This window comes from Acomys minous (genome assembly GCF_964271855.1).
Source record: "Acomys minous genome assembly, chromosome: 3".
NCBI lineage: Eukaryota > Metazoa > Chordata > Mammalia > Rodentia > Muridae > Acomys > Acomys minous.
Genome location: NC_140485.1, coordinates 21,475,645 through 21,494,577, shown reverse-complemented (window position 1 = coordinate 21,494,577; position 18,933 = coordinate 21,475,645). Strand labels below are relative to the sequence as shown.

At 52.3% G+C, this 18,933-nt stretch overlaps 1 protein-coding gene across 5 annotated transcripts in view; it reads right to left on the bottom strand.

Moving 5' to 3' along the window:
- Positions 1–18,933, bottom strand: part of KCNIP3 (potassium voltage-gated channel interacting protein 3) — a 70,231-nt gene that overhangs the window by 48,173 nt on the left and 3,125 nt on the right. For all 5 annotated transcript variants that reach the window (XM_084777868.1, XM_084777870.1, XM_084777871.1 and 2 more), the window contains exon 2: positions 11,275–11,440. In XM_084777868.1, the coding sequence (XP_084633994.1) occupies positions 11,275–11,440 (166 nt within the window). The remainder of the gene's footprint in view (positions 1–11,274; positions 11,441–18,933) is intronic.

The following is an 18,933-nucleotide window of genomic DNA, read 5'->3' as shown; positions in this document are numbered from 1 at the left end:
GAAACGCCAGATCCTGTGCCTTTAATCCTCAAAGGTGTGAAGTAGATGTGTGTGTGTCAGAAATTAACAGCCTGTCTAAAATCCATCCTAAAAGATTAAAAACGGCCCCAGAGGCTCTCTGCCTCAGCTTCTGCTGCCCCCTGGTGGGCAGATAGAGAAATGCCTATTAAGTAACTCCGTTGAAACAGGTGTGGAGTGTTGGGGACTAGAGAGAGGCTTGGATCCAGTGGCCCAAGGCGGGAAGGAGGGATGGACAGGGAGGTTGGAGGGGCTTAGGGACACTTTCCTAAGAAGTGTCCAGGCCAACTGGATCCAGGCTCTGCTTTCTGTGGGCATCTGCCTAGAGACAGTAAGTGCCGCCACCTCCTCTGTAACAATGGCTCTGCCTTCACACAGAGCAGCCCCAAACAGATTCTTTTCCATCTGGAAACATTTTAAAGTTGTTCCCGTCTTCCTTTCCCATCACCTCAAAGACTCCTCAAAGCCTTCCACTTCGGAGGCACAGACCTGGGGCACTTAAAGCTATATACACCAGAGAGGAGCTTGGGCCTGGGAAAGTGGTGATGATGCTGAGACCAAGTGCCCAGCACGCCTATCCCATCAGCCAGTGCTCCAGTATCCCCCTTCCCACTCCCTACTCTCGCCCTTATCTGGACCTAAAGAGGAGGGAGAGAATGGACAGGGGTTGGAGCAGGAAGAAGCCTGGACCACCATAGCCCGATGAGCCGGGAAAACCCATCATTACTGCTTGTGGTGGGCTTTAATGGGCTCCACCTCACTAGAAAGAACCTGGGAAAGGCTTGGCAGGTTCACAGAACAATGATGAAGCACAGGACCTTCTAGAACTCAGACAGAAGCAGCTAGGGACAGAGCTACCAGGAGGTGAGAGATGAGAAGGCAGCTTTCCCTGTGGGGGGTCTGGAAGCTACAAGACACCCAGCCCCACAGGCCTTGTGCCTGGGGAAGTGGAATGGGGAGAAATCACAACCGGCTGACTTTGAAAACTCATCCTCTCTGTCCTCGGCCACAGACCGAGGAAATGTGACCGACACATAGAAAGCAAGAAACCTCAGCTCAGGGCCACAAAGTCATGCCCTATTATTGGTTGCTCAGCCACTGCTATGGTCCTTTATAGATGCTGGTGGGGTCCCAAAGAGCATGGTGTTGTGTCTGAGTGATGGATGAGTAAACCGAGGGTCTTGCCCAAGGTCCAGCATCAGTACAGAGTAGAGCCAATCCAGGAACCTTCCACAGGCACCAGGCACAACCATCTCAATGACCTCACTCTTCTATCCATGTCACCTTCCAGATGAGGACACTGATGTGGTGAGAGGCTGCACCCTGATGCACATGTGCAGCAAGTTTCCTCTTTTCTCTGGCAGAGAAGATGCCCTCAAGGATGGCCCCTCGCTGCCCCTGGTCTTCTGTTTCCCATCATTTGTGTATAATGGAGCCACCTTGCATATGGCCTGAGTGTTCCAAGCTCTTGCTCTTCCCTGCTTCCTTCTGATTGGAATCAGCTTTGTCATTCGCCTGGCATCCTCATTTAGGGGTTGAATGGGACCTGGGTATATGCTCATGTCTATTTGCAGGAGAATGTTTAGTGCATCAGAATTATCCTTGGATAATTCAAGCCAGATGGGCTCTGTTGCTTTAGCTGCCAGCGCCGCCTGGCCTCTGCCCTGTACCTATCTTGTCTTGAAGTGCCCTGGCTTGTGGGGCCTTGCACAGGGCTCATCCCTCACATTTTTGGGCTGTGTCTTACCAAATGGACTTTCCCATTTGCCCAGTTAAGCCCTTTAGTGATCTGAGTGGAATTGGGGGGATGTGAGACCAGGGTGAGGGGTCTGGCCCACACCTGGAACAGGGTCAAGGCAAGGGTTGGGGCTACCATCGCTGCTCATGGTATAACCTGCATACTTGCTACCACTCTGGACCCAGCAGGGCATGCTCTCCAGAGGCCTTGTGTGCCTGGGGAAAGAGAGCCCGGGCCCATCTTCCAAGCTCCTCTCGTTCCCCTGAATATGGTCTGGAGAGGGGGAATCTCAGCAGGGAGGCAGGACTACAAGGAACCACACTGCTGTGGAGATGGCCTTGGCCTGACCACGGTACCAGGTGGAGGGGGTCCCCTCAGGACCTGATAACACGAGCAAAATAACCACAGGATCTGCACACAAATTCATCCACAGTAGGAAGAAAGTGTCAAAGGTGACACTAAGCCAGGATGTCTAGAGACGTTTGTTTCCTTGCCTTGCATAGAATGCTGTAGTCAAAGCCAGGCTGCCCTGGGCCTCCTCAGCCCCTGCTCCAGAGAGCCCCCTCAAGGCCCAGGATTCCACAGCCATCTGCCAGAACAGGTGGCTTGGGTGGGGCTTAGGAGCGCACCCAGAGTCTTGCCCTCCGCTTGCCTGCTCTGAGCTAGGGAACAGCCTTATATAACCACACTAGCAGGAGTGAGAGTATTCTAAAGACAGACACTGTGCCTCTCTCTCTTTGGCTGGCACTGTTGACACAATGGCTCCTGAGGAGTTGGAATTTCCCCAGGATTCTTGTGCTAGAAGACAGAACAGGCTGAAGACTGGTGCTAAGCAAAGGAAGAGCTTGCCTCCTCAGAAGAGATGCCACACGGTTCTGACAATCTGCTAGACCATCTTGTAGATGAGTCTGGCACTTGAGACTGGGCGGATGGATGATGAGCCAGAGCACATCTTGACCAGGGCTGCTTAACTGTGACTACAGCTTGTCCTTAGTTTAATCTAAGTCTCCTGTCAGAACCCTGAAGATGGACTCAGGGGCGCTGAGCTTCTATTTGCTCCTCTTCTCAAATGTGGTCACATTGAATTAATCTCCTTTTTAACCTTTCACTCTCATTTGTCTCTGTAATTGGCATATTGCGGATAGGTGGATGTGTCTAGCTGTCGGGGCCTCAGGATCTGACCCTCATAACTCCAGTGACATTACTGGCTGAACGTTCTAAATTGGGTATAAGCCATTGTACTCTTGCTAAGAAAGGAGGGAAGGACAGACGGACTTCTAGAGGAGGGAACAAGAGGGCACGCTGGAGCCTTCTGGTGTATACAGGAGAAATGTACAAAAGCCATAACTTCTAGGCCATACAGTAGATTGTCTATTGGCAAGGAAGCTGATTACCCCTTACCTCCATGGGGGGGCATTCTGAACACAAACACACACATTCTCTCTCTCTCTCTCTCTCTCTCTCTCTCTCTCTCTCTCTCTCTCTCTCCCTCCCTCCCTCCCCTGGAGAAAAAAAATATACATATAAAGAGATAGCAGGAGCAATGCCTTCTTAAAGCAGGTCGTGGCCAGTGGCTTGGTGGCCTCCATTATATCCCTCTGCCTTGGTCCTGGCTCCCTGGCGTCTCTCCTAGGACTAGTCTAGTCTTGTCGTCTTCAATTCCACCCTCCCCTCAAAAGAACTTCTGGAGAGGAAAAGCTACCAAGTGACACACGAAACATCAAAATACCCCCTTTCTTCTGAAAAAATTAGGCGGCTTGGTAACCCTGGGCTCCTAGGTCCCCATCACAGACGTCTGAGCTGTCAACAGTGGCCCAGACTCTGGCCTCTCCCTAGACACCTGGGTGGTGGCAGACGCCTGTCTTTTCCTTGCCACTCTGGTGTTTTAAGCCATTGTTATAGATTTGGAGATGGGCAAATCTATTGCATTTCATGTTTTCTTTCTTATAACTGTTCATTGTGGGCTGGGGCGGGGTGTCTCCGTGGGTAAAGGCACTCGCCACATGAGTCTGGCTTCTTGAGTTCTAGCTTGGTGTGTCAGTCCTGTGAACTTAGAAGGCGGAGGCGGAACTGACTCCCCAGGATTGCCATCTGATTCTTATGCACAAGCTGCAAGCCTGCATGTGCCCACACGGCAACAACCACAATACAGTGCTATCTATTTGTTACCCTGACAGCTCTTAGATGTACCTGGCTCTCCTGTAGATGCCCCAGACTGGACAGGACAGGGCAGGAGACAGGTGACAGCCTCCACCCCACTAAGTGAGGTTGACTGCTCCAGTCTCGCTTGCTCACTGCTGGCATGTCACCTCTCTGGGTGGTTGGCATCTCCCTGAAGCAGAAGGCTGCTTTGTGTGTCACACGCCCATGACGGTTCATCTTTGCTTTATGGATTTGATTATAAGTCTCTTTGGGGAATCAAGTGACTACTTTAACCGAGGTTCTTTTCCTCCAGTAACAGGCTAGGACAAAAGAGCCGGGGGTTCTGAGTTTCTAGGTCTGAAGGTCTTAACATCCCGGTTCTCAGATCCCCATCGGCAAGATTCCCTCCCCTTCTGGGTAGGAAGTGTCCACTGCCAGCCAGCAGGCCCTGCCAAGCCCGCATGAGAGACAGAGAAAGTGGCTTAGAAGTGGACTACTGTGAAGCTCCCCCCTCCCCCACCCCCCATCCCCAGGCCGGATCAAGGACAGGCCTCCTGTCAAGCCTTTCAGAGGAGTGGGCTGCTGAGGAATTGAAGAAGGCTGTCATTGATAAATATCTTCAATGCGCTGTCTCAAGACACACTGGCTCCCTTCTTTCCTCTCTCCCCTCTGCATGATGTGATAGGTTCCTATTGTCTCTGATGGAGGAGGAATCCTGGGGAGGCAGAAAGCTGGGGAGCAGTAAGGGGTAGGGGAGCCCACTTAGGCAAGGCAGGGAGGGGCTCTCTGGAGCAGTTAGGAAGGCTTGGGTCTATATCCACTATGAAGATAAAGATCGTCCCTGGTCACCCCATCTCTCTCCAGGCTTGTGAACCTGGGAGCCTCAGTTTGGCCTTCTGAGGGGCAGGAAACTAATCCTAGTCCCGAACCCTCAGCCCCTTTATCCCTGCCCCCCTACCCACACACACAGAAGAGGGACCACAGTCCCCAGCTCCAAATGGAATCTTCCATCACCTGGTATCCCTGGCCCAACAAGGCAGCCCTCACCTCGAGCCAGGTTCCCGGAGATGAAGCGGAAGAAGAAGCTGATGATGTCACCCAGGTGCTTCTTACAGCCATGCTGACACTCCTGCAGTCTTGGGTAGCAGCCCTCACCACACCCTGACATGGCTGCTGCCCGGGTCCTGCTTCTCTGCCTGCCTTTCCCAACCCTAGGCTCAGCACCCTTCTTTTGGGAAGACTTGCTCTCCCCACACTGGCTTCTACCTTGTTGCTCTCTTTCAATGTCTCTCTTGGTCTTAGCTTATCTTGTGGCCTCTCTTTTGCTATCTCCTGCTCCCGGGAAAGACCAAAAGACTAACAGCCTCTCAGCTCTCAGCTCTCAGCCTAGGACCTACGATGTCTCCTCGAGCCTGAGTGGTACCTGCGTCTATCTCCTCAACCTCCAGGACCCAGGATCTCAGTGTCAGCAGCTGCGAAAAGCCTGGATGGGGGTGGGCATTGCTCTTGGCACCTCAGGAGGAGGTGGCACCCCGTATGACTTGCAGCTCAGGGTGTGAACTTCACAGGCCCAGGGCCTTTCTGCAACCTGCTCCCACCCTGCCCTAGCCTTTGGCTTCCTCTTGATTCTTGGCTTCTCCTTACTGCTCAGGCGCCCATCCTATCTGAGTGAGAAGAGTCAGATGAAGAGAGGAAGTGCTCCCTCTCATGAGGAGCACGGCTGGAGCAGAAACTACGGACTCCCCATTTCCTTTACTGGGCACCTGGTAAATACCAGACCACTTGCTGAGGTCCCCTGGCTACCAAGGAGGCACCCAGTCTTCTCTCTGGTTTTACTTACAGACACTAGGATCTGTCAGATGGAGAAATATGGCCAGGTTTTGTTTTGTTTTGTTTTACTTATTCTAGGGCTGGGGATGTAGCACAGTCAGAAGAACGCTTGCCCTCGCATGCATGAAGCCCTTGGTTCAATCCCCAGCAAAAAGGTTGTGGATAACACTTTTAATCCCACTACTCAGGAGGGACTGGAGGCAAGGAAACCAGAAACTCAAGGTCATCCCTGGCTACATTGCAAGTTTAAGGCCAACCTGGAATATCTGAGTGCCTGTCTCAAAGCCAAACAGAAAGCAATAGTGCTGTTCTTTCATGTTCCTTGCAGTCGGTGTGCTTTAGTTCCAGCCAGTGAAACATGAACAGTCTTCCAGAACTTTCTATGCATGTGTTGCTTTACTGACGCAATCGGCAGCAGTCTCTCCTTCCGTGTGTCTTTCCTTTCCTTTTGCCTGGAATGCTGTCGAAATGACTAGAGCTGACATAACCACTTTGCAACTAAGAAGGGAAAAGGCCAAAGAGCCGAACTTGCAAACAGTTGTAAGTCACTCCCTATCTCAAGTGGAGCAACTGCTGCTCAGGGCTTCTGTTACAAACATAGGGGAGTCAAATGGCTTCCTCCAAAGCAGAAGGGGAACTGCTTTGTGTCTCACGTTCTACCAGGCGAAGAAAGTGCAACGTTTGTTGATACTTGTGTACCTGCTCACTTATGCTGCCCCGAGCTATTCACTGAGCACACACAAAGGCTGTGTAGCAGGCCCAGCAGGCGGCAGCTCTGACTTTGGGTCTACTGACCCAGTGTATTCAGCGACTGTAGAAAATGTGTCTCAGGCAAGTTGTGGCACCCTCAAGGTCCATGCAGTCCCCAGTAAGAGAACTGTATGCATTCAAGTTTCCAGAAAAACATGTTTCTTTGACAGTATTTTTTACCTTTGCATACAGCTAGTTGTTGGCTACTGGGCTGTCGTGGAGATGGTTTGAAGATTTCAGGTGCTGGTAGCCCTGAGCCCTGAGCTAACCCCCTACCCCGACTAGGCCCTAGGCCTGGTGGATTGTGTGTGTGTCTCTATCACCAGGTGTGTTGATGTGGGTAAGGTCCAAGCCAGGGCAAATGATGCTGGGGGAGGGGTGGGCAGGTAGACAGACAATTCAGCCCTGTTGTTTGTCTTTCCTCTCAACCACACTGACTTCTCACAGGATTCTTTTAGAGTGAGGAGGGAAATCACATGTGACTGACAGGCAGAGTGGCAGGAAAGGTGACACCAAGCAGCGAGGCCCCTCAGGGCATGGGCAGAGGAAAGGGATCTCTTTCCCATCTTCGAGGCTAGGAGACTATTATGTGCACTGCTTCCTAAGATGTAGACGCTGGAAGGAGAGGTGGCCTGATGGAGCGTTTGCCATTGATCACGGCCTGTGGTTAACCATGGGGTCAGGGGTCAGGGAGGTGGAAGGGGGACATGGTCGGAGAAGGACCCATCTGGGGGATAAATCCTTTCTAAATGCTTTTGAGAAGGTGCCAAGGCTGAACAGGTGCCTGGCAGCCTAGGAGCCAGGTGGCCTCTCCTCCTAGCCGTGGCGGCACCTGTCCATAAACAAATGACCATTTATCCCATTCAAGGGAAGAGCCTCCCCCTTCCTGGCTGCTGTGGCGGCAGCTGTTGCTGTCATGTGCCCAGTTAGCCAGAAGGTGGCATCCTTCAATTGCAGACAAGGGACCATTCTTTTTGTTTGGTTGTTTGGTTGGTTTTCTGAGACAGGGTTTCTCTGGGTAACCTTGATTCTGTGTAGCCCTGGACTAAACTTATAGACCAGGCTGACCTCAAACTCACAGAGATCCACCTGCCTTTGCCTCCCTGAGGGACAAGGGGCCACTGTTAATCCAATCCCCTCACTTGGATTGACTAGCCCCTGGCTTTAGACCCTCCAGCACCCCCGCTGCTGTGCGTACCACACACGGAAGTCACCTACATCACTGTCATTGACCAAGGGGCTTAGTCCATGTCCTGCTATTCTTCCCCTGTCCCCATTCCTGCCACAGCCGGACCAGTAGAGATGTCCACTAAAGACAGAGAAAGGGTGGACGCAGCTGCCAGAGTCAGGCACAGTCATACACACAGGACACAGCACTTAAACGCGATCTGGCTCTCTGTCCAAAAGGCAGCCCAGGGACCAGGAGAAACCAGGAGGTGGGCCTTCAATAGCCCCACCCACTAAGTGTTTTCCTGTCTCTAATGCTTTGGGTTCCAGATGAGAGGATTTGGATTCCAGAGGAAGAAACCCCAAGGGGAGACACCCATGGGCTGTTGCTCCAGAGGCTATGAGTCACCTGGTCTCTTTGGACTGCTCTTCTCAGTTAGAGAGTAACTGACAAGAACCAAGTTGGTCCTGGGGGTGGCGACACAGAGTAGCAAGAAGGACAGCGCCTCAGCACAGTGGCTTCTCTGGGAATCCTAATGACACTCATCAACAGGGGAGAAGGTCCCAGGTGGTGTAGACCTCTAAGGAGCAAAGGCTTGGTTTGCTCTGGAGCTCTGAGGCAGGCTAAAGATGACTACTCCGTGATGCAGCCGGAGGCGCAGAGAGTCCATCTGTCTTTTCTTGAATCCGAACTGACCCTGTGACTTGAATGGCTGACGAGTTTGCGGGTCTACCCATCGGGGGAGGGGAGTGGAAGGGCATCTTTGGTTCCATGAATGGCTGTGTTGTGTGACACACAAGCAAGAGCTGCCCTGCACAGGAAGCATTTCCCACTGTGGCAGCTGCGACAATGTCGGCTTTATCACATGCTGGCTCCCTGCTCCTCCAGTGTTTCGGTGACCTTCCCCTAGATTCAGAGGCTTGGCTTTCTGCTTGACTCAGGCAGCCAGGACCCCAGGCCATTTTGGAGGGGGGGAGGAAGATTTTTTTTTTCTAACTTAGATAATCTCGCAGACCTCCTGGGGAAGACAACTTGAGAAGCAGGCCTGACAAGTTAGTGGCATCAGCTACAGCTGAAACCATACCTCAGAAGGCATACTGCCAACAAGGGCCACCCACAGAGCAGGCCAGAGTCACAGCTCTGGCACACTGAGATGTCCCTAGGGTCCTGGGCTGAGAATAGTGCTTCTGGTTGTGCAGTCAAGCTGCCTGCCCTACCCTACCCTCTGAACCCATGCACCTTAGAAACCACTGTGGCTGTCCCTCTCCTAACCCCCAGGGCACAGCCACAACTGGACCTAGTCCTTGCACTCCCACTTTGAGGTCCCCGAGTCTTGCCCATTCTGGGTTTAGGTCTCAACTCACTCAAGTCTTGGAGAATGCTGTGTTGGGCCTTGACCTCCACTCTCAGCCATCCCAGATAGCTGCTTTTCTGATCCCACTGCTGAGTGGGAAAAAACCCCCAACAAGAAGGGCAGTGGCTTGGCTGCTGACCTGCCACGGGCACCCAGTGCCCAGGATACCGTGGCAGGCCTCGCTGGACATGTGATGGAAAAGCTCTGAATGATGCTTATTGTTCTGTGGACCCAGAGCCCGAGGAGCCGACTCATCAGCTGCAGCATGGCATTTCACATGCACACAGAGTCTGCGGTGTGACCACACTGATGGAGTCCTCCTTAAGGGCCACAGATGATGTGTTTGAACTGAGCAACTGGGACTCAGGACCCTGCCCAAGGGAGTCAGGGCATATGAGATCTCCACTCCTCAGTCTGTGGGGTCTCCTGGTCAGAGTGCTTCTGGGCGCCAATGCCTGGGAAACCCAGCAAGCCATGTAATCTCTTTTAGCACCTGTGGACTCTTAAGTAAAATGAAATAAGGGGGAGGGGGTGGGCCGCAGCTCCGGCTTCACACAGCAGAACACTGCTTGCCTCCCATCAGTCCTTTCTTCTCTCAGTGCCTGGTAACCTGTGATAAACACGCCATCCATGCAAACTCGGGCTGGGCTGGACTGGTCCATGCTATCCTGGCCTAACCTTCCACTGTGTACCTCTGAAGGATGTGACTGAGAAAAGGCCCTGTCCTCTAAGAAGCCATCCTGAATGGGGCGGGACCATTGATGTGGCTGTTCCTATCCTGTGGTGACCGTGACCACACCCTGATCGCTCTCTGACTCTCCACCCAACTCATCCTGGCCCCACCAGAGCCCCAGTAGATAGGGCTGCAGGTCAGAGTGGACGTCCATGGAGAAAACAAGGGGCTTCAGCAAGCCCCTGATTCTAGCTGTCACCAGGAAAACTCAAGATGGCAGATGGCAGGGGGCACTCTGAGTCTGAAGGGGGCGGAAAGCTCCATCTAGGATGGAGTTGAGTCCCTCAGATGCACTCAGAAGCCACACCAGAGCGCCACTGCTCTCTTTGCTTTTGGCACCCACACTGGTGGACAACGGGAAACATTTTCACATCGGTGCAAACCACACGGCTCTGTGAGGGTAGCTTCAACATGTTCTGCTGCCTGCAAGGCCACGAAACAGCTTGGGGCCTGGGAAGGCTCCCCGACATATGCTAGTGCTTCTGTGGAAAGGTTTGGAGACAAATGTCAGCTAAGAGTGACAGCAGCGTACAAGGGCCAGGGCTCTTGTGGAATGGAATGGAGCCACGGAGCAGCGAGCAAGTCCGGGTGGGCTTTGCAGCTACAACTGGGGTCAGGATGCGGCAGCCTTGTCCCCTCATGCATATGCATGGGCAGGCTACTGTGCTTGCTATCTCAGCTCTGCTCACGTGCACCATCCAACCTGGGTTAGGAACAGTGATTGTACCCATCGTCCGACAAAGAGACAGCCAGAGAAAACACACAAAGCAGTCTCCAGGCCAATCACGTATCTTGTCCCAATGACAGATTCTTATACATGCCTCTGTGCCATCAAAAACACATTGGGTATGGGGATGGACCTTGCAACTGATCCTGGCATCCTGGTATGGGGCTGCGCTTCCACATGGATGGTGCATGTTCGTGTGTGTATGTGCAAAGGTGCATGTGTGCATGTGTGAGAGACGACCGGGGGGCTCTGTGCAGTTGTCTCTGTTTTTTCTATACTATCATTCCTGGTAACTACCCTAAGTAGCTGAGAGTAAGTACATCACAGTTACTGCTGCCAGCCCCAGCCCCACGCCATGAGCACCCCAGGGTGCCAGCCTCAGTCTCTGGGTGCATGGGGCAAGAAGCAGGAGGGGCTAGATTAGGGTATCTTCAACTCTGCCCTGTGGGTGGGTCCAGGGCCTTCTTCTACAGGGGACTTAGAAAGAATGCTCAAGATGTTCAAGACAGCTCCCTAGGCACGTGCTGGGTGAGGTAGAGCCCTGGCTTCTCAGCCTCCAGCCTGCCCCTATCTCCCATCCACTCTGAAAAACCTGTGTAGGATCCTGCTTCTCTGTGCCCGTGTCATGCGCTAGAGCTCAGGTCTCTGTGTGGAAGAAGGCATCAGCGAGGGTGTGATTGAATGGAGAATGGGACACGTTTCTCAACAGAGGTGGAGGCAAGATGGCTTCGCGTAGCCTCTGTGGCCTCAGGAAGGCCAGAGCTCAGGCTGATCTATGCCCTCCCTCTCTGGACCTCAGTCACTCTTGTCCTACCTGAGCCTTGTGGGGCAGCGCTGGACAGGATCCACTTGATCAAGCAGCAACGCATCAGGGCCTGGCGGGTGAACCGTGGCCTCTGCCACTTGATGCCTTCCTTTCTGCTCAGTGGTATGCGTCCAGGGTCTCCCAGGAGGCTGCCGTCTGATGCCTTCATTGCTTCCTGCAGAGGGAACGGGGTGGGGGGCAGGTGAGTGGGTAGGGGGCTCCTGAGCACAGGCTCACAGGAGGGACCGCAAGAAGGTCACGTAGGCCACTCTGATACCCTGGGTGACGCCAGTCCTAACCCTATGAGGAGCCTGCTCTATAAGCTACAACAGTGCTGGCAGCAGGAACACACACACACACACACACACACACACACACACACACACACACACACCTCCCCCCACATGACCCCACCACCACCACGAACCCCACGCACAAAGCCCTACTGCCCCACCAACTCTCATAGTTTCTTTCCATTCTGCACTCAGGCTGGGGCATAGGGTGGGGCCCGGAAGAAGGTTCCCTGAAATGCAAGGGCAGAAGTGAGCCCAGACTTGTTCATCTTAAACTCATCCCTTCACAAGCCAGGCTGCTAGAGATGAGTAGCTCCATAGAGAACTGACTGACGCCTCGACAAGAGAGAAGGCTGGCACAGGGGACACGCTGAGGTGGGTGCACTTCCTGTCTTCCAGTAAGGGCCTTGCTTGGGTAGGGTTTTTGACTGGAAGTGACCCGAGAGTAGATGAAAATCTGCGTGATCTCCTGAGCAGAACACCCACTAAACTTGAGGATCTAAAGAAGCATGCCCCTGGCCACCTGGCCAGCCATTTAGGGGGACCTGGGGGATGTTGAGAAACAGTGGGACCTAAATTTGAGCAGGTGTGAATCAGAAAAGGTCACCCTGGAGCCATGGTCAGAGCAGAGATTCGTTTGCCTATGGCAAGACCGGCACTTTCAATCCTGGCTGTCAAACTCTCTGCCATCCTCAGTCCCTAGTGGTGGCAGGGGGAGCTCCCAGCTGGGCGGGCTGCAGTCAGCCATGACAGGCCCTCTGGGCATCTGGTTTGTTTTGTCTGTGCCCTGTCTCAAGCCAGCACAGCAACGGGACAGGTTTGGTTTTGGCTCACAGTTGTCAGTCATCCGTCATCTTCCCGGCAACACCCATCTCCAAGGCTCACTTGGCAGTGTGAAGGGAAGGAGGTGCCAGGGATGTGGAAAGAGGCCTCTCCATACACATAGTGTGCATGCTCCAATATATATATTCAGGTATGCAAACACAGACCTACACACAGGTACATGCTTGCACACACCCAGCCCTGGCTAGAGCACAAGAGTCTTCTACATTACTAAACATCTCATTCAGAAAAGAAATGGCCTCGGTGAATAAAATCTGTATGTTGGTCAAGAAGCGGGGGCAGGGCGGGTCTGGCATGATGGCATTTTAGTATTTCATGAATTCGTTGCTGAAGACTCTGCACGTGGGGAGAGGAGGGGACACTGAGGTGGACCTAAGAGCCTCAGTGCCACTAGCAAGGCCACTTCCTTAGAACTGCTGCCACCCAGCTACTAGCCTCACCTGCAGTGTCTCAAATCCTTGGCAGGTGTGGTGGACCTCATGATTTCCCAGGGCAGCCTGAGACCCCTTAGAGCACCCTGGTCTGAGCTAGAAGTCATCTTGTCACCATTGCCCAGTGAGGTGGGTCACACCATCTTTTTACTCCCTGAGGAGTTTGGTATGTGCCCTGCTGTGATGTGGCATTCTGACTTCAAAGTTCAGATGATTTTGGCCATAGGCTTCCGAACGCTTTGCTCATGGGACCAGGTCCTTGGAGAGGATTCAAAAGGTGGGAGTTGGGGACCCCAGCCTCCCCTAACCAGATCTACAGTCTTCAAAAGTAACTGTTTATGAATGTCCTTGGCTAAGGTGTCCTGGTGCATTTTTTTCTCCTGGTAAAGAGTCAGAGTGATGTCTAGACCCCCCTGGACTGGCTTCCTCTACCTGGCTGAGTGGCCAGAATTCTCAACTTAAGCCCCTCAAGGCAAGGGCTGTGATAGTTTCCCTTCCTGAGGTAGCAGAGATCTCTAAAGAGAAGGAAGGACAGAGAGAAGGGAGCCTTCCATACTCCCACAGAAGAGTCCAGCCTGTGGCCTGGGCCCATCTTCCTGTGAGGGAGGCAGGAGCAGGGCGGGGTGAGCACGGGTCATCCTCATGAATATTTGACACTTGTCTGTCTGGGAGAGGGTCTGATGATGAGCTGCCAAGGGATGTTAAATGGCTCTTCTGACACCCTCTTCTTGCCTCCCAGGCTCAAAGGCATTGAGGGGAGGGAGGTGACCCCAGTGCCTCCTCACTGTGAGGGGATGTGACAAGAGTGGGGGCTGCTGGGTCAGGGAGGACAGTGGAACAGAAATTAAACACCCGTTTGCCCCTTCTTGGAGTCCCCGATGGCTTCCTGTCACTTTGCAAATCACACCATGTCACATGCCTGCCCCCAGATCACTGTGCTCCTCACAGGCTTTTCTTCTCTCCACAGCACTGCCTGGGTATTGGGTATCTGCTAATCCTTGCACTGGACACTGGTCCCTGGATGCTCAAGGCCACCCTCAGGTGCCAGACCCCTGGAGTACTATTCTAACTAGGTCACTCCCATGTGCCTCTGTCTAAGCCTCTGTTGCTGCACCTCCTGGCAGCATAGCATATGGCTTTATTATCCTGCTTTCTCAGTTCACTCCAGAATGTCAACTCTGAGACTGTGTGTGTGTGTATGTGTGTGTGTGTGTGTACACTTGTGTAAACTGCTCTTTCTATCGTAGAACCTGGCACCTAGGAGCCCTTAATTTCCCAAACTCTGCAGTAAAAGAACCATCCATCCAGAATAAAGATGCGCAGACATGTCACCAAAGAAAACAGAGACAGCACAGAAGCACCTGGGGAAATGCCATGAGGGAAATGCCCATCAAAAACCACCATTGAGGGCCAGCAAGATGGCTCAGTGGATAACGTGCTTCCAAGTCTAAGGACCCAAGTTGAATTTCTAGAACCCACACAAAGGTGGGAAGAATGAACTCCACCAAGTTGTCCTCTGTACCTATCTACCAACCTATTTACACACACATGCGCGTACCCACACCCACACCCACATACACACTCAAATACATTTTTAAAGAAAGCCACCATGAAAAACACGATTTCTACCTGGCCCTGGGAACACAGGGTACTTTAGCTACTCTCGGGAACAACATGGCAGGCCCCTAGCAGACAGAACACACCGCTAGCACACAGCCTGGCAGTTTTACTCTTGAGTGGATGTCCCAGGTGGTTGAATATGGATGTTCAAACAAAAGCATATAACTGAATATTTATGGTAGTTTTACTTGTAAGAGCCGCAAACTGGAAACAGCCGGATATGCGTAAGTGGAGGAATGATGACGTCAGGGGTGGCGTGGCTGTCCCAGCAATTCCCAACTACGAGCAGAGAGGACCTGCACACCTGTCACAGCCTGAAGACTCAGAGTGAAGCTGAATGAAAAGCCAGTCCTGAAAGGTCACATGCCACGTGACCCTGTTTACATAGCATTTTGAAATGACAGCGTGTTAGCAAAGGAGAGCAGATTAAAAAGCCAAGGATTGGGTGGGGGAAGGGCGGAGGGATGAGAAAGGTGTGCCTATAAAAGGGCAACAGGAGGACCTTTTGGGGACAGAGCTATTGTGGCATCTTGAGGGCAGTGGTGGATGCACAAACTACAATGTTCTAACAGCCACACATGTACATGCAGGCCACTGGGGCAACTTGGGTGACATTGGTGGCGGCATCAGTGTACATACCACAAGTGTCATATTGTACTAGTTGGGTTTTGTTTTTAAAGAGGGTCTATTTAGACCTAGCTAGCCTGAAATTCAGAGAGTCAGCTGTCTCCACATCTTGAGTTAAAGGCCTGTGCTGTACACCCAATGTACACTTTGCCCTTTTTTTTTTTTAAACCAGTGTCTCTCATATCTCAGGGTGACATCAAATCCAGTTTCCTAAGAATGTTCTTGAACTCCTGATCCTTCTGCTCCTACCTCCCAGATACTGAGACTGTTGGTACATGACAGAATTGTCTGAGTTTTTCCCAGGAAAACTGGGCAAAATGGACATGTGGGTCTATTTTTTTTTTTTTAACCATACTTAGTTGAATAAAGGTTTCCTCGGAGCCAGGTGTGGTGATGTACACCTTTAATCCCAGCACTCAGGGAGGCAGAGGCAGGTGGATCACTGTGAGTTCAAGGCTAGCCTCATCCACAAAGTGAGCCCAGGACAGCCAAGGCTACACAGAGAAACCCTGTCTCAAAAAACAAAACAAAACAAAACAAAACAAAACAAAACAAAACAAAACAAAAAGCTTCCTTGGAGGCTAATGAGATAGCTTAGTGGCTGAAAGCACTTGCGGTCAATCCCCAGGACCCACATGGTAGAAGAACTGAATTCTGCAAATTGTCGTCTGGCCTGCATACCTGTGCATGTGGAATGAAGCAAAGGGGCTAATTAATGTCAGATGTTTACGATGTGCTGAGATGTGGGCAGTGATGCAGGTGTCAGGGCCAGAAACCTGTCCCCGTGGAGACATGGGTAGCAGAATGCCTCATGCCTTTATCTACCCTGATGGCAGTCCAGTTTGGCACTAGACACAGTTGTCCCAAGAATTTTCACCACATCATCCCCTTTATCCCAACACCTACTGCACAGTCTCTCACCCCACACAGGTTCCCGGAAAGTTATGATGCCCAGGGGACAGTTGCCCAACACACTGCTCATGACCTGCTGGGAATACCTTCTCCTTTGAGGGTCTGTCTGGAAAAATCATGGAGTCAGACTACTGGGGTCCCAAAGGTGAGACTCTTGGGAGCTAGCATGGTCTCTAGTCCCAGAGAACCCCAAATACCAGCCCAGGAGATTAGTTAAGGTATCCAGTGGGCATAGCTACCCAAATGGGGTGGGCTGCATTCGCTGCAGGCTGTGGAGAGTTCTGACAAGTTTCTTTAAAATATCCAGCAGTTCCAGAGGTCTATCTTAGGCTAAATGAGCATGCAAAGTGCATTGACACACATGCACACACACATACATATGCACGCATGCACGCATGCACGCGCATATAAACACTAAAGAAAACAAGCACACTGCCTCATGGATGGAAACAACAGTGAGTAGTTTTCTAAAAGTGACCAGGTCACTGGATGCTGGTGCAGAGGCCACACCCTCCTTTGGGCTGGTGTGGGGGGCGGGATCTGGGACAGGCTGGCATTCTTTCAAGTAGCTGAGAGCAGAGGGAAGAGGCCCGTGGCCAGCCAGGCAGAGACTTTAAGGCTGGGCCCTCATGTCCTCTCTGGGAAATCCTGAACTGAGTACTTGACCTGCCCTCCCTGCCCCACCCCCACCCCCCGCACCCCCCGCACCAAGCCTCAGTTTCTTCATCTGCAGATAGAGATCACGGCACGCCCTTCCAAAGTTATGGGAAATGTAGAAGTAATGAGTACAAAGAGAAGCTCCCCACCCCAACCGTGGCAAGTATCGCTGCCTTTATAGCCCTAAGTTAGGGGTCTTACTGCCTGTGCAAGGGAGAAAGAGCATCCCACAAAACCCAAACTCAGAAACACTGTGTCAGGAGATCTAAATAGCCATGTCTACCTGGACAGGTGGGGTCTGCTGCCTGGGGACCACATTTTTATTAAAAGACAAAATAAACAACACTCCTCAAAAAAACAAACAAACAAACAAAAAAACCCAAAAAACAAAAAAAACCTCTCCTCTGTAGCATTAGAATGCAGCTGAGACTTAGAGTACTTATCTGACCAGATTAAAAATTCTGGGCTATGAAGGGAGAGGCCGTACTCCAGGCTCTCAAGCTCCTCCCTTCTCATAAAGACTGTCCTGAGGCCAGGCTCAGAGACAGCTGTGGGGTTAACCTGCACCCCTCCTTTTATAGGGACTGCCTAGATGCATGCTGGCTCACCCAGCACCCACTAGTTGTTTGCTCTATTTCCATCGAACAGGACAGATGGCAGAAGGCAGTGGTGGGTGTTGTGTCGTGCAGGCCCCCCAGAGACTTGGAAGCTTTGAGAGCCTGAGTTTCTCCACCCACCGCTGGGCACAGACAGATGTGAGCCAGGTAGCTCATCCTGATGGGGGAAGCTGAGACAGTCACATGTCCCTGTAGGTGGGAGCATGCACATACACACCAGAATGTATATACTCTCATATGTGCACATGTGTTTATGCACACATAGGTATGGGGCCTTATACTCAGGGTGCTGCAGCAGCAGAGTCCAGCACTGGGTGGTCCTGGTCTTGTGTTCGATGCCTGCTGACTTGCCAGGACGTGAGGTCCTCATGTCCTTGACAATGAGGATTTTACCCTTCTGGGGGGGCTGGTGGTATGAGGCCATGGCACAAAGGAGCTAAGTAATTTGTCTGTGGCCACACAGCTGATATATGAAGGAGTAGAGCTGAGCCCCAGCCCATCTGATGCAGAACCAGGCCTCACAGACAGCAGGGACATCCCTGAGCCCTTGCCGGGCCACTCCCTCTGTGGCCAGGGCTACAGGGGTGCTAATGGGCTAGTGAGCTTTTCTACGGGGCAATGGGGGAGAAGGCACAGTGTGGTTTTTCCAGCTGCCCACTGCACAGCATGGTGGGCTGAGCCCATCTGGGGCCCAGGCAGAGGCTATGGGCATATCTAGTCCCCAGTGAGAAGTTGGAGGCCCAGAGAGGAACAAGTTTGCCTCAGAGGCATGGGGACAGAGACCTAGCTAGCACTGAGTTTCTTAGGATCACTGCCCTGAGTGCCTGCCCAGAAAGAGGCTTTTGCCACAAGGCCAGGCAAGGGCACTGTCACCAGGAAAAAGGATCTCCTTTTTGTCCCATAAGTCACCCACAGGCTGGAGGCAGGGGACAGCAAGGACTGAGAGGATGTTCTCAGTCTAGCCTCTCTGCTCTGCCTCACTGAGCATGAATGGAACCGAAGCCAGATGAAGGGCAGCTGGACAGAGTGCTGAGATAGGCCAGGCTGGGTGAGCTGAGGGACAGGCCCCTCTTGGCTGTCCTCCTGCTTGCCAGCTCCCCCTGCTCTAACCCTGGCATTGTCACATGGCTGCTATGTGGGGTTCTAGGATGTGGGCTGATCACAGCTGACAGATGCACCTGTTCAAGGGATGGGGGTGGGGTGGGCGACATCAGTCAGCTGGGGCTGGGAGCAGCGCTGTGAGTCACCCACACTGTGCACATTTCCCGCTTGGGGCAGGGCTGGTCAAGGCAAATGCTGTCTCCCTCTTTTTTCTCTGCCTTGAAAGCCCTCACAGAAGCCAGGACCAGTGAGTGGGGTGAGGGAACGGAGGGCGTCCCTAAGGCCGGTCTGAGGTACTCAGATACTTCTCTACTTTTGGGGAAGATGGGAATAAGGGAAGGAGACTGGTCAGAGTTGAGCTAAGTTGGTAGAATGCTTGTCTGGTGTATATGAAGGCCTGGGTTTGAGTCCCAGCATGAACTGGGTAAGGTGGCACACACCTGTAATCTCACCACTGAGGCAGTGGAGACAGGAGATCAGAAATTCAAGGTCATCCTGATATATAGCAAAACCTGCTTGGCTATAAGAAACAGAAATTTTAAATAAAATCTAAAAAGGACGAGGAGG